Source organism: Cynara cardunculus (assembly GCF_001531365.2).
Source record: "Cynara cardunculus var. scolymus isolate 2C chromosome LG 16, CcrdV1, whole genome shotgun sequence".
Classification (NCBI taxonomy): Eukaryota; Viridiplantae; Streptophyta; class Magnoliopsida; order Asterales; family Asteraceae; genus Cynara; species Cynara cardunculus.
This window is the reverse complement of record NC_037543.1, coordinates 12,798,958-12,815,385: the sequence shown is the minus strand read 5'-3', so window position 1 is coordinate 12,815,385 and position 16,428 is coordinate 12,798,958. Positions and strand designations below refer to the sequence as shown.

Below are 16,428 nucleotides of genomic sequence, written 5' to 3'. Positions count from 1 at the left end.
GTGTATATATATATATATATATATATATATAACAAAACGTATTTTAAAACATATTTATAATAAAACGTATTTATAATAAAACATATTAAAAATAACATATTTCAAATTTATTAATAGCATATTATAAATTAACAAAAATTTGAAAAAAAAAATATTTTTTTTGTAAAGGACCGGCCGTAACCGGTTATGGGACCGGAACCGGGACCGGACGACTTAACCGGTTACCGGTAAGCTTGAGCGGTTATGGGAGATTTCACCGGAACCAGGACCGGTTATCACCGGTTTTTGTCTTGATCGGGACCGGCCGTAACCGGTTAAGGCTCGGCTCGGGACTGATTTTTGGCCACCTCTACTTGGAAGGGTAAGATGTAGGCAGACCTGATCTCTACCACAAAGTATAGATCAAAATGAATGCCTACAGGTTAGGGTAAACCTTTGTTTAAAAGCAACTACTTCACGTGACACAGTGGCACGTAGCCAGAATCGATTCCTACATATGGTGTGTCAGGTGCAGCAAACGCAACAAAAATTTGAACAACTAAACTTGAATTTGATCAAGCAACTTCAATCCCATAAACAAGCTGAAGGAAACGCATATTACTCTTTTTATCCACTCTAAACCAAGTGATGAGAGCTACCTGCACTGGAACATGAACAATATGGAAACCAACTATCTGCCTGCTATTTAAAATAGCTTCTGGAGAAGCAACAAAATGAAAAGAAGCGAATTCATTATACTCATGACTTCGTTGCAAAATTAATCGTTCTACTTCTGAAATGCAATAAAAAATTCAAGTTTGCAATGTCTTGCCTTTTTGACCAAAAGTTGTGGGAAGTTCGATGAAAAAAATGCAAGAAATTGCAGACTTCGGTGTTTTTTTCCTGCAGTCACAAGTACAATGGTTTTTGTTTTGCGATGGAGTGATAAAAAATCTAGTTCCCGATAAAAACTTAAAGAATGTAAAACATCAATATCTCCATGAAAGTAGGCAGATGGTATGAGGGAGAAAATCAAAAGAGAACAAGAAAAATGTTGAAAACCATGATAACTAGTTTCACATGTGAAAGTACATTGTTGTTTCATACAAGGAACAGATATAATTGTTCCATATGTGAAACAAACATGTCCATATGTTTCATATATGAAACCACACACATGAACAATTATACCACCTTTAAGCCTAACCTAAAATGAAACTCACTGAATGGTGGTTACAATTGGTTCTCATGGTTCTCAACATCTTTGTGGTCCTTATTTGATTTTTCCCCTATGAAATGGAAAGCACCACCTCCTGTGTTTATCTTAGACTAGGAAACGAAGTTATGCCCAAAACCGACAAATTTCAAGGAAACATCCGCTTACCACAAACAGGTGCTACTTGAGATATTAAAAGCTAAAATGCAAATTACAAATGGATGACATGGTTTCTGTTCTATTAGGGAAATAAAATTCCCACTGAAATACACTGCTGAAAACAACCACCAGAGATATGGTCATCCATGCATGCAAGTTTCATAATATTAGAATCTTGAACCCTACACTGGTTTGAGAATTTAAAGTAATAGAAGCGTAAAGTCGATGAGATGTTACGGACCTTTGTTCAGTATGCTCTTCAATTTTGCCAACAGAGATTACGCCTACCCTCTTGCAGTATCTCAAACGCCAGTTTGTATCTTTCTATAGATGCTGCCCCTGCGTCGATATAGCTATGGGCTTCTTCTCTTAAACTCCATACCATCAATGCTTTAAAATCTTGAGATCCACCAATAGAATCGACATCCCGCAGAATTCCGTACTTGGCACTTTTTGTCCACCGATGCAAGATGTAGCGAGACGGGATTTCTCTTATGTTCATTATCTGGAACACCTTTAATGCGTGCCTACACAGAATACCCTCGAACTCAAACATCTTGCAACTGCAGCTGATGTTAAGATTTGAAGCATTAAAAGCAACAGTATTCCTCTCATCTCCATTGCCGCATCTCTGCACCAAATATCGGCTGATTGCGCCCTCGATATTTATCTTTATTCCAACGTAGCTATAGCTTTCCAAGAGCTCTTTTTGGAACACCTTGAATACTGTTATTGTGTAAAGCCTTCTACATTGCTCCTCTAGGGGGTCTTTTGTATGAAGAACAGTTTGCAAGTTGAATGAATTGAAATCCTCCTTCCTCTCCTCCTCGCGGTGATGCTCGGTAGCTTTCTCATAACGCATTAGAAATTCATTAAGCGGTACTTGTGACGTCAAAAACGTTCCAAAATAGGATTTCATACTTCCATCAACAGGGATACCAGCAAAAAAGATCCCCCTTAAATACAACGGGACCCAACTTTTTCGCATTTTATACATCTCCTTTAACCAAGCATTCTCCTTTATATTATATTTAGTAACCAGGACACTCCATGCAGAATCAAATTCACTAGCTGTTTGGCTCTGTGAAATGCAAGTTTCATATTCAAATTTGAACTCATCCATGGACCGTAGTGCCCCCAAATTTTCATGCTCCATAGAAACAATCTGCCACGCGGAAAACCGATGATGGGTTCCCGGGAAAACTTGTGCAATTGAATTTTGAATGCATTTGTCTTGATCGGCAATTATAGATACGGGACGCTTTCCAGACATTGCTCTAACCCATGCTTGGAAAACCCATGTAAAGGACTCTTCTGACTCATCTGCGATTAACGCACATCCTAAAAGCACTGGTTGCCGATGATGATTCACACCAACAAAAGAAGCAAACGGAACTGTAAAACTCCCTCTCCTGTACGATGTATCAAAAACAATAGCATCACCAAACTGAGTGCAGGAGAATCTCGACCTGCCATCGACCCAGAATAGACTCATACATCTGCCATTGTCAACTTCCAAGGCATAAAAGAAGCCTGTATCTTCAGCTTGACGAGACTGGAAGTACTCAAGGAGCACACTATACCACCTACTTCCAATGCCACTTCCTCTGTCTCTTTTGACAAGGCTCAAACCACCGTTTGTTTCAAGTAAATCCAAATTTTCCAATCCACTACTCAGTTCTTCCTTAAAACCTTTCGCAGCAGCAGCGATTTTCCGACCGGCGTCTTCCGGAGAGTCAAGTTCATGATTGTGTTCCTTTGATAGACGATCAACCACCCATCTACCAGAATCTTGCCTTTGTATCCTCATGAACGCTCCACAACCTACTCTTGAAGGGTGCTGATGCCCTTCCTTGGAGCACACAAATCTTCTAGACGTAATTGATCCATCATTTTTTGAACGAAACAATTGACCAATCCGCACTTTGAAACCCATGTTAGCTGCATATGTGTAGTAAAATTTGTATGCTTCATTAGCAGATATGAAATCAAGACCTTTGCAAGGCTCACCTCTGGGTTCTGCTTCTAACTCTTCCCTTTTAAGACGTTTAAGATCAATAACACCCGATGGGCCATCATCCTCAAGTGATCTGATTCCTGTCCTTGATGACACAACTGATGTTGTTTTTGGAGCTGGAATAACTTTTCTTTGTATAGTGGGAGTACGGACTTCACCTGAGATGTCAAGATCATGATTATGCTCCTTCTTTATGTTTGCTAGAACCCATTTCCCAGAATCTCCCTTCTGTACTCTTATGAAAGCTGGACAACCAGTTCTTGAGTTGGTTTGAAAACCCTCCTTTGAACAAACATATCTTCTTGAAACAACTGACCCATCAACTCTGGATCTATATAACTGACCAATCCTAATTTTGAATCCGATTTGAGTTGCATAAGAATTATAGAACTCCTGTGCCGCTTCTGCAGAATCAAATTCTAACCCTACATATGGATCCATTCTAGACTCTCCTTCATCCTCCCTCTGGCCATTAGTTTTGAAAGCCGCTAGACCAGGTTTTGCTCTTACAGTCATGGTGTTCCCTAGATCTTGCCTATTCATATCAGTTCCTGAAAAGAAGTGCAAAAAAAGGCTATGTATAAGAGCTACAGATAATACCAACCACATTCAACTAATATTTCATATCATACATAATTAATACGATTTCAAAGTCTGTTTAATCATTTCCATACAAGCAGAAGCCAAAAGTAATATGCACAAGGAGTTAAAGCTCATATTAAGTACATAATTACCACTCGAGCAATTTGCCTTCATGAAAATCATGACAAAAAAAACGTCCTCCCTATAAACAATATACTGAAGACACGTACAATGAAATATTAATTTTATGACTAATTTGAAACGTCAGACAACCCCCGTTAAACATCATCATATGACTAACACGTTACCAGTATGAGGTTTGTCCATGTAGATCTGGAAATGAATATTTTTTTCTTCGTTTGATGTACATATCCACCTACAGTAGTGTTTTCCCCTTCATGAAGAAAATCACTGATTCAGTATACTTCTTACCTTGAAATGAAATCAGACATGTGAAGTTAGCATAATCACTTGTCCATGCTACGAAGGAGACAAAACATATGTTAGAAGAAACAAGAATCAGGGGCAAAGAGGTGATATCACTGATGTATAACTAACTAACAGAAGGTGGGTGATTAGTTAGTCGGTCAAGAGGAGTTAGTCGGGAGAATAGCTCAGATATAAATAGGGTGTTCAGGGAGTAGTGGTAGGATCTTGAAACTTGTAAAACACTTACCAGGAGAGCCCAACCTCTAGGAGGGCTATATTGGCCAGAGAATTGGGAGTTCCTTGGACAAAAAGAAACGAAGCGTCTTTTTACTCCCCCAAAAATTCCTCCTAGATCTCTATCATCTCTGGCTTATTTCGATACATATAAAAGATCCACCAAAAGAGTTATATTTTATACTTATTGCATATATATCTGCTAGTTGGAATTCAGCCATTAAAAATCATACAACTTTCTTCAATTCTGAATCAATTTGCTTCTTTGTTGAGATAACTCTCAACAAAGGGAACTGATAGTACTTGCAATTCTGGTTCAGATTTGTAAATCACGTAGACGAAATAGCATTAGACTACAAATGACTAGAGGACCATGCCATAAGGGTTTGTGCACTTGCTACCACAGCTTTGCAACATCTCAGTATAATGTTTTAGCCAAACACAGTACTCAAGTGAGATACAACACATATCACTATATTAATGAGATCTAGGACTTGCTAAGGTTGCAATGGTATTCATATTCATATGAACTTCAGCGTTCTCTTTTAACGTTTTTTCCGTGTTTCAGCTAAGTGATCAAAAGTAGATTTAAGTAAATACATCCAGAGGTGATAGTGCTCCTTCATCATTCATATGAATTTTTTACTCTTACCCTTGCCTGCATGTTTTGACAACTCACACCGCTACATAGGTAAAAAGTTCAAAGCTTCTTATGTTCATGTAATTAACTCCCCCTATTTGCACTATGCATGCACATGACCACACGATAATGCATACAATCAAATAGAATATGCAGTTATGCACTTTAGAAACTAATCTATGTAGCATACTTTCTTCTTGTTGCAATTATAACGTCCTTCAAGAGATTATCTACTTTTCACGATTTTGGCAATTGAATTGAATCGTCAAAATTACTTCGATATCTCTTTTCTAGCTTCTCCCGAGAAAGTCTTTGTGAATCAATGCAACTTTAGTTTTTCCATTTTCTTTGTCCAGTTCTTCGAATTCTTTGATTAAAAAATAACTAAATTTTGGTCTCTAACGTCACCATAATATCAAATTGGGGAGAAAAATTAAAGTCAGATTGAAAAGCAAGGATATGAGTTGAAATAAATCGTACTGATAATGATCTCTTAACCAGCCTTTCCATGGATTCATTCCATAATTTTAAGTTTTTAGTGTCTTGATTCGGGATGAAATATTCCTTGTCTTCCAAAAAGAATTCCATTATTTCAATCTTTAAGAAAAAAGATGGTCGATTATATTGAAGAATACATACATACATATATATATGCATATATATGAACTTATTGTAATTAATAACTTGGGTTTGTGATAATTCAAAAAATACATTTTTGTGACAAGATAAATAAAAAAATCTATCCGGTTACTTTTTTGTTACTATTAATAATATAGCTATTCTTCATTCAATTACGACGACTAGAAAGAAGGTATGAAGCCCCGTCTCGGATTGCGAAAGAAGGGCTTACACCTTACAATGGCATTACTCTACTGCTGAGTTAAAAGGGCTTGGTGGATTGAACACTTGGATGGGTGTACTATACAGGCAATATATATATAAGTTGATATACACATATATAGAAGCACCTCGACAGAGGATCCATCTATATATAAAATAATTGCATTGTAGCAGGCATAGTTTAGTGGTAAAATTGTGGTTCGTTCTATTAACCCCCATAATAGTTAAGGGGTCTGTCAACTTGATTCATATCTGATTAAGAACTTTATTTATTAAAAGAATTAAATCCTTTACCTTTTAATAACACATTCAAGGAAAAAAGGAAAAAGTTGCGATTTTTATCCTAAGGTCAATAAAAACTCATGACTTTAAATTATGAAATTTTGAAACAAATTTTTTATATTGGATCGAGATTTATGAATAAAAAATCCAGGAATTCAGAAAGTCTTTTGTACGACAAATAAAGAGATCCTAAAATACTAGAATTATCGAAATGGATTTTACTAGAAAAATTGGCCAGGTAATTTGTTAGTAAAAATTCCACAAGTGGTCGTCCCTATTCTAATCAAGATGAGATAGACCAGGCTTCCATATTTATCTTCTAAGATGTCTAAGAGTGTCAACATAGTTTCACGATCACTGTGTCAATCGGTCTAAAGGTTTCATGAAGAACATAATCCCGATGATGGAAAGCGAAGACCTAGGATGTAGAAGATCAGAATTTCATTAACCCATTCTATGACAACTTTTAACTTTCCCTCTATTTTGGTGCCTTTAGTACAGAAATATATGTGATAGATATCCTATTCTATACTGATCAATAAATCGACTAATAAGTCGTTTCATGACAGTTCTATCTATCATTTTATTGTAAAAGACATGAGTTATTCCATTATTTCTCACTAACAATAGTAGAATCTATGGTCCAGAGTCAAAAAGGGATTACAGCCGAACACTATTGATGAACCAATAAAATAAATCCCTACTAGAAGTATTCCTATATGAATTTTAATCCTTTTAAGATTAAATATGGGTAAAATACACAATGACACCACAAAAAAATCTTACTAATAGAACATGAAGTACATAATATCAGGGCCCTCCCTTTTTTCCTCTCCATAAGTAAAAATGAAGAAAAGAATAACAATAATACAATAATATCCCATCCATATCCTTTCAAATCTTTCATTAAAAACTATATTAATATTATATACTCACTTAAATAATTAGATCTATACTTAATAAATATTAAGTAATAATAATTCCAATTCAGAATAACCAAATTATAATAAGATATCTTTATATTATAACTTATAAATAATTAAAAAAATACCTAAACAATAATAGGCTAATAGCATGTACAAATAGTAAATCGAGTCACCCATTCTATGACAACTCTCAGCTTTCCTTCTATTTTGGTTCCTTTAGTAGGTCTAGTATTCCAGCAAGCAATGGTTTCTTATATATTCATATTCAAAAAAATGTTCATACAAAACCTTGAGGTTTAGAGTGCTGAAAGCAGATGATCCTCCCCTGGTTGAAATATATTTAGACGAACTATGGCCAACAACCATTTAGTAAGAAGATAGCATATGGTGGAGGCTGTTACACCCAGCTGAAGCTCCAGAAAAAACAGAAAACTCTAAAGAGTAGCTCAGTTACTCTGCAATTTACACCTAAGGAACTTATCACAACAGAATATATAATATCGCAGAAGGAATCTCATGCCAAGGCCATTTCTGTGCCAACACATGCAAGCAGTATGCAAGTATCATAATAAGCCAACTGAGTCAGGAACCCAAGTTAGCATTAGATATGGGATAGAAATTGTAATGACCAGCTCTTGGTTTAAAAATGCGCGCATAATGCCCTCCGATGCATGATGCGCTGAGATGCGCGGGAGGTAATGCATCAGAGGGGCTGATGCGAAGCGATTCCATGATGCTCTCTAACGTGGTCGCATCACCTATGCATCACACGATGCGTGCATCAGCGCATCCTGTATGTTTCATGTTTGGACTCCTTTTTCATTCTTTAGAGGTTTTTAGTTGGGCTTTTTGTAGATTAAAATAGAACGTAATAATGACCTAATAAAATAGAAGCCCCTCTCAAGTCTCAAGTCGCATATCAAATTAAGAACATATACATGAGTCGTGAAGATGATGAAGTTGAGGTGGAAGCAGATATTGGAGGGTTTGATAATGATGAGGGAGATGAACCCGTGTTGGGGTTTGATGATGTTGATCTTGGGGAGTATTAGTTGGTCACTTGGTCATTTAGTTTAGGGATTGGGGACTATTAGACATTTACTTGTGTTCTTYATGGTAGTAGTTTGTGTGTTATGTTATTCCGATTCACGAACTTTTTAAGATTCTAATGCCACTTTTTGAACTACTTTATGTTATAAATGAAGTATTTTGATAGGTAAGTATTTTTAAGGTAGAAATTGATATGTAGAATTAATTTATAAGTATTTTTTGGATATCGGGCGCATCACGTGTGTGATGCGAGCGCATCCGCATCACGCATCGGCTTCCGGGACCCTTACCGCCTCGGATCACATCGTGCTTTTTAAAATCAAGGACCAGCTAAACCAGATCCAAGATTTGCCACAGGTCACCCATGTCAAGAAGTACATCAGTACATGATCATGTTACAATAGGAGAAAACCAAATTCGATGAAACTCTGCTAAATAAAAAAAGCAAATAAAATACCTCACCATGCCTTTTAAGATACCCGTCTAGTCACATTATGAGTGAAGGTGAATATACCTAAAGCGATCCATCTGGGCCTAAGACTATATCCTTGCACAATGATATATTTTATCAAAAACTTTCTTCTGATTGAATAAAACCCCTCAAGTAGTGGACCTAGTATGTCACATTTACTGCCCATAGTCCATACCATCCTACATACTATGACCATTATAAGTTTGTAGTTTGTACAATACCTACTATAATCATTATAAGTTTGTACAATACATACTATAATCATTATAAGTTACTATAATCATTATAAGTTTGTACAAATACATACTATAATCATTATAAGTTTGTACAAATACATACTATAATCATTATAAGTTTGTACAAATACATACTATAATCATTATAAGTTTGTACAATACAGACTATAATCATTATAAGTTTGTACAATACATTATTAGCAATCAAGTAAACACCAATAATGAAATCTGATATAAATGTCCACAGAAGTCATCTCATCTTACCCCTCCAAAACATGCAGGATAAAACACATTATACATTACTTCTCTTTCTGCCATTTCTTTTTGCCAACCAAAGAAGAAGATGAACTATTGAAAACCATAGAGTATAATTTAACAAGACAACTACAAATAAGTCTTCTTTTGTGGATAATTTTGTTAATGCCGATACAAAATTTAAATTTTACATTCTAGGCATGATTATTTAATCATTACAGAGAGAGAAGATTTTTTTTTGAGGGGGGAGAGTAGTTGAGATGAGAAGACAACATTTCTACGCAATACGATATGATACCCTTACCCGATTATGTATGTGTTGCTAAAGAAAATACATATCATGATTCTGTTTGTAATATCAAATAGATATAAGTTTGTAGACTGAACCCTAAAGGATTGTTTTCCCAAATAGTATGGATTATTTATATGATTTAATATCAAACAGTAGTGGAATTGCATCACACAGAAGTAGTTTAAACGTAAACATAAAATTCCCTCTATCCCAAAATGAATGCAAAATTTAACTGGGTTCATGGTTCAATAAAAATATGATTACTAGTCAAATATCTAAGATGCCCCTCAATAATGAAGTAGAGTAACCTTCTTGGCTAAAATTAATGCTATCAATATCTTACACTGATTACTAGTGGACAAAAAGATATTTTTGGATTAAATTTTGCTAAAAATGAAATATTGCTAAAAATGAAATATTGCATTATCTTGGAACATCCTAAGAAAAGAAAGTGTCGCATTATATGAGAGAGGAGTATCTAGCACCATTCTTAGCAATTAAAGGGGAATTATTTTATGTTATACATATGGCATCTACCAATTAGAATGATATATAAGGTAGAACTTGAGTCACTAACCAAAGAAACTCAAAGAGAAGGGGCGGGTTGTCTAATAGGTTCGCCGCATTCTAGTTCCCAGGAGCAACTCTTGTAGTTCAATATCTACTAGATGCGAATAGCGGGACCAAAACCAGTTGCCTTACCACTTGGCTACGCCCCATTTAAATGATTCAGAATTCTTGCAGAGTGGAACCATGCAGTACCAAACACGATCTACGCTTGCCTTTATACAGTTGGATACAAAATTATCTATTTTTGAAACCGGAATTAAAGTAGATCGGATCGAATCGGTATTGCTATCTGAGCTCTCTTACTAAATTGCTCTTACCTAACAGGCGAAGATTTGCCTCTGTGGAAAGGATGATTCATTCGGATCGACATGAGAGTCCCACTACATTGCATTGCCAGTTTCCTTCTTTCCAATTTCGCACTATTACGGATATGAAAATAAAAAATACACTGATGGGGGATAGGCATATTATGTGTAACGTTTCACTAATTTATGGCAGGCTCAATGGAAAACGGGGATGGAATAGCGGTTGAGCTATCTCTGGAGCACAGGTTTAGGTTTGGCCTCAATGGGAGAATAAAAGGGAGCACCTAACAACGCATCTTCACAGACCAAGAACTACGAGATCACCCCTTTCATTATGGGGTGACGGAGGGATCATACCATTCGAGCAATTGATCCAACAGAAGTACAAGCTATCAATTATTTTTCTAGATTGGAATCCTTAAAAGAGGTCTATGGGATCATATGGAYGCTTATCCCTATTTTTACTCCTATATTAGGAATCATAATGGTGTACTAGTAATTGTTGGTGACTGATAATGAGCAAGGAATATCCGTCTTTCTGCCTAAGAGGATGTGTCGTAAGAAAAAAAAATAATCTAGGAAGAAGTAATTTCTTTATTGAACGTGTTGATTCATATTTATTTCCATGGTCGTTGCGTATTTTGGTTTGACACTACTTCACACCCAAAAACAAGGGAGTTATGAGTTAAACTTGGAGAGTTTTTATATTTTGATTTGCTACCCCACCGTTTCAAACTGTTATGTTAATAAATAGAGTAATATGCATGAAGCGGTCAACTATTTTACGAAAATTTTTACTTATTTAACAAGGAAATTATCTACTCCATCCGACTAGTTCCGGGTTCAAATCCTGGGCAACCCATTGTCAATAGACATTACGTCCATACAACAGTTAGTACATAAAATGATCTCTTTGTGAAGCTAGAATAAAACAGTTTACATAACTAAGATATTATTCGGCAACTGCTTGAAATTAGAGAGAGAAATATTCTCATTCTAGACCTTCAAACCCTTCGGAAATAACTAAAGGGCATTCTCCTTTCCTAGCTTAGATATCATAGCGTTCTCGAGACTGAGCAACTCTCATAAACTTAATACTTGAAATACTGCGGCGTCAAGGGACTAAAAACACATCACAATCGCATGCAAAGTTGTGGTTGTGGCTCATTTCTTTACATCCCACATCTTATAGTTAATCACAAAGCATTGTATTCAAGCAATATTTAGAGATACAGGTGCAACCCCACTATTAAAGGGGGTAAAATAGAGGAAATTCAAAGGTGTATTTAAGGGTGTTTAGAAAGCCAGATCAGGTAACATATCAGGTTATTTGTAAAAAATATGACATAATAACCAAGCTAGATTCATGACAATAACATAACGTAATAAATTCCATGTATCGCCTGACACAAAGTTCGAGTATCAAATGATATTAACTCAAGTACTCAACTCTCATCATTAAAACCCTAATCCCAAACGAGGTGTATCAACCATTATTAAAGGATAAATGGTAAAGAATGATGGATCAAAATGAAACTATCATCGTGTACTTGCACATAAATAAACCATCAACGAAGCTTCAAGCATTTCATGGATAAAAGACTTTCCATGGCCAAACTAAGAAATTACGATTAATTTAGAAAATTCTAGCAATTACTTATTCATACAATATTTAGGGATATAGGTGCAATCCTACTATTCTCTTTAAATCTCCCTCCAGTGATTAGATTTATTTAATTTCCACTTGTAATCATCAATGCAATGCAACAAAATATCAAACAGAGAGGCTCTAGAACTATGCTGCCAATCGTGCCACTGTAGTGGTGCTATCGCAGTGGTATTGCATATCGCGGTCACCGACAGAATAGCAGCGGCAAAATTGCAGAGCAAATCACCATTGCTGCTAAGAGCAGTGCTATATGACCGCCATTTGTCCTGCACTCTAGCTTACTCCAAAACTCGACTATTTTCTTGGTTTTTACTTCTCAGTCCCTCTTTCCCACAAAGTTCTGAGTAGTTATTCTTTATGCATTTTAATTGTTAGTAGGTTCATCATTCTTTAGTAGATTGGTAGGTTTTATTCAAAAAAAATTTAATTGTGTTTTATAAAAGCATGTATCAATTTTTAGTTCAGGTTTGCTTCTGGATAGTCTATTATTGACTCAGCTAAGACTTTCGTATTGTTTTAATTGTTAGTGAGTTCATCACTTTCATATTGTTTTAGTTTGTTTTTTCTGTTTAGCCTTCACATTTTTTAATTTATAAACCACCCAAACATTTTTTCCCGGCCAAAGCCTGGTTCTAAGTTGATGTTTTGATGTTGAAAGTTGAGACTATGCATTTTTATTCAATACATATAATGTTTTAAGTTATACATACATAAATTAATTGTAATTATTATATAGACTGCTTTACCATCATCATGATAGCCGCTATATCAAATCACAGTCTTGACTACTATTTCAAATTTTGACCACTGTAACAGCATAGCTCCAGAAGATGCTAAGGAGATCATTAAGAAGTCATTTAAAAAGTTATTCTCACTTAGTTTAACCACATATCACATACATTATTCAAGAAGTTCGAGGTTTTGGAATCCCCACTAAGATACACGGGGATTTCCAATCAAATATAATTGTTGTCACAAGGTAATCAACTAATAACTAAGCCTCAATTGCCTAAAGATCTAATATAATGGGTTTGGTTGCGTTGTGCAACAAAAAAAGACCAATTCAGTGAGGTGCATAATACAGAGTGGTGTTGCAAATGCATATACCAAATATCACAGTTACTACATTGAAGTAGTCATTGAGAATATAGAGGTAGATAGAAGCAACATCTTAGAAAAATAAGGGTAAGATTACATATTACAAATTTCAAATGAAGAGAGAAAATAGAAAGAATATGAGAAAATGTATTTCGGTTGATGTTTTTAGTTTTTAATTTAAAAAAAAATTATAGGGTGGTGTTTGTTTTTTGTAAAAAACATCTTATTCACCACTTATAACGGATTGAATAAGAGGTTAGAGGTTTCAGCCTGTTTGGCTTTTTCTTTTTCATAAGAGAATAAAACCCCTTACCGTCCTCTTATTGGACAAGAGGTAAACACGTCTCTTATTAGGCTCTTACCGTCCTCTTGTTCCCTAAACAAAATCAAACCTAGGGTTCCAAATTCTATCCTCCCCTCTCTAATTGGTGCTCTCTCTTCCCCTCTATCGATCGGTGCCATCATCACCTCAATAACCCCTGCTCCACCTCAATCGCTCCACTCAATCCTCGTCTTTGATCTAAAAACACAGCCAACAGATCTCATGTGGTTCGTGCTCTTCTAGGTTCGTACTTTCATTTAAATGCAAGTTTTGGTTTGGTGATTATGGTTTCTTTGAAGGCAATGGGTTTGATTTTGGTATTGATTTTGTTTATAATCTGATAACCTCAGTTCAATTTTGTTAGCATTTTCATGACTCTTTCTCTCCGAGATTACTTTGTTCGTGGCTATGAGGTTTACAAGGGACCCAAGTTCGAGAATTTCTTTTCTAGTGGTTCCAACATCATTGTGCTCCAGATTTGGCATCCACACTGAATCAGTAGGTACGGCTACCACCAATGGTTTTGTGGACTCTGATGCATTTTAATTTTAATGTGGATAGAGACTGTAAAGCTAGATGGGGTTGTAGTTGTCTGTCATGAAGAACAAACATAGGATTATATTGATTTTGAAGCTGAAGTGGATTATCTATGAGCTCATATGGTTATTTAAGCACCAAAAAAATTGTTTGAAAATGAACGTTATAGTTACAAAAGATTTATTGATAATTATTTACGTATTTTGAGGGGTAATATACACAATTACACACATTCAAAATTTATCAGTTTACAATAACAAACAGTCTTATTTATTATGCGTTCAAACTTCAGGACCACCTCTTATCAATATAAAGTGAAATAAGACTTCAGCGCCTCTTAAAAACCAAACAATAAGTCTTCTAGATAATGATTAACCACCTTTAACTTGGTTTAATTTGCATAATATCAGCTACATCAATCTAGCAAAGGCTATGTACTTTCTAAAAACCTCAAGATTTAGCTTGGGCATAACTTGACAGTACCCGCTTACACCTTTTCTCATGTGTTTATCATTTTCCCTAGTGTATTAGCTGCTGAAACTCGTCCAAAATACAATAATAAACTGAATTGTCTCCTAGCATATGCCCAGGGTTATCTCCATCATCCATATATTCTATAAAGCCATGTATAAAATTAGAAGACTGAAAAAGAATTTAGGCTCCATCTTTTATGCAATAAAACTTTCCCACAACATCCAATACTTAACATGAATAAAACTATTATCCTAACACCACGACTTCACTGTCAACTCAAGATAAAATGCCCCAAGCAAAGATACAAGACAAAAGGAAGAGCCAACCAAACTAAGTTTCAAATATTATAGACTAATCCAATATGAATTAAATAGAAAATACTGATATAATAGAAAAGAACAGATTCATTATCATTTAAAAAGATATAGTCGTTCTATTCAATTTTAAAAAATTAAATATTTAAATTGTTCTATACTGTTGATCCATGTATCATCTGAAGAAGATAAGAATATGGACAATTACACAATATTTCATTTCTTCTTTCATTTGGAATAGTGATGGGTGTTTCTAATCATATTATGAGTGTGAAGCAAAGACACCGACATGTACTCCGTTTATTCCAAGAAAAAAATCTACTCCTTAAACCCCAATGCCAAAGGGTTCCACTTTTCAACTTCAGCAGTTTTATGGACTTCAAATTCTTGACCAATCTTGTCGGCATGCAGCAATTAGCAGAAACAAAATTAAGTTGGCGTTAACTTTTCAATAATATACACATGAATCTGGCATTCAATTCTTTTGACATTAAGAAATCCAATGTCAACTCGCCTTTTTTTTGGGGGGGGGGGGTGTGGAACTCCAGAAGAGAAAGAAAAAGAACCTAAGTTCACAGTGAAAACCGAAAGATAATGCATAAGCAACTACGGACAACAAATAGTACGTCAAATGCAGCAATTTTGCAAAATAAAAAAAAAATTAGGGTTTTCTTACCTTTGCATATCGGCAGTGACTACTTCGATTAGGGTTTTAGCGGTGTGAAAAATACTAGTTCTTCAGCAAGCAATAACATAATCATTCGATCCCTAGAAAACTCGCAAGCATCAATCATCTTTTGCCCCTGCTTATTGCGAGAGAAGGATTAAGACGACGATGGAAACCGAAGAAAATTCCACCCATCTTTGTAGACAATTTGATCTGAAGAAACTTGGAGATATTGACAACAAGTATGACCAATAGGAATCGAAGTGGATTGATCGAATCAGCTTAGCTTAATCTCTCTCGGTAGAAGCGGGGAGGAGTGCGGTCCTTGTTGGTATTTGGGTGTATGTTCTTCGTGTTGACGGTGGGACCGTTGGCTGAAATGAATGATATCATCACTCCATCGGAAACTTATCCAAGAGTTAAATACAAATTTGGTACATTTGTTTACATAAATTAACAAGCAAAGTCCTTGAAAAGAATTATTAAACAAAATCTTTCGGTAGTTTCATTTTTATAACGGATATGGTTTCTTCCTTAACTTTTTTTTTAAGTTTTCGTCAATGAGGTACTATTCACTCTCCTCTCTCTCCCAACTTCAATTTTCATAGGTGGATTTGGTCCCTCAAACTATTTTATATTTTATATTATTATAATAGATTTGGTCTTTCAAACTCTCTCTTTTTATAACAAATTTGGTCTCTTTCCAACTTTCATTTTTAGGATTTGATCTATTTTTTAATCTATAAAATTTGTTGGCACAAATATATATCTTATAATTAACAAAGTAATTAAATAAAATTTAAATTTTAGATTTTGACATGAAATATTTTGGATAAATATTTTAAGTAATAAGATATAAAAAC

General features: G+C 35.2%; 1 protein-coding gene across 1 annotated transcript; it reads right to left on the bottom strand.

Moving 5' to 3' along the window:
* Positions 1–1,327: 1,327 nt before the first annotated feature.
* LOC112529182 (protein FAR1-RELATED SEQUENCE 7-like) lies at positions 1,328–15,926 on the bottom strand. The gene is made up of 2 exons (XM_025140306.1): positions 15,575–15,926; positions 1,328–3,922 (listed from the first exon to the last, which is right to left on the bottom strand). Exon 2 carries the CDS (start codon positions 3,912–3,914, stop codon positions 1,614–1,616), a length of 2,301 nt encoding a protein of 766 aa, XP_024996074.1. The 5' UTR covers positions 3,915–3,922; positions 15,575–15,926; the 3' UTR covers positions 1,328–1,613.
* Between the last annotated feature and the right edge of the window lie 502 nt (positions 15,927–16,428).

Bases quoted from the DNA above. Each gene is read 5' to 3' on its own strand.
- LOC112529182 (XM_025140306.1), bottom strand. From the start codon at position 3,914: ATGAATAGGCAAGATCTAGGGAACACCATGACTGTAAGAGCAAAACCT.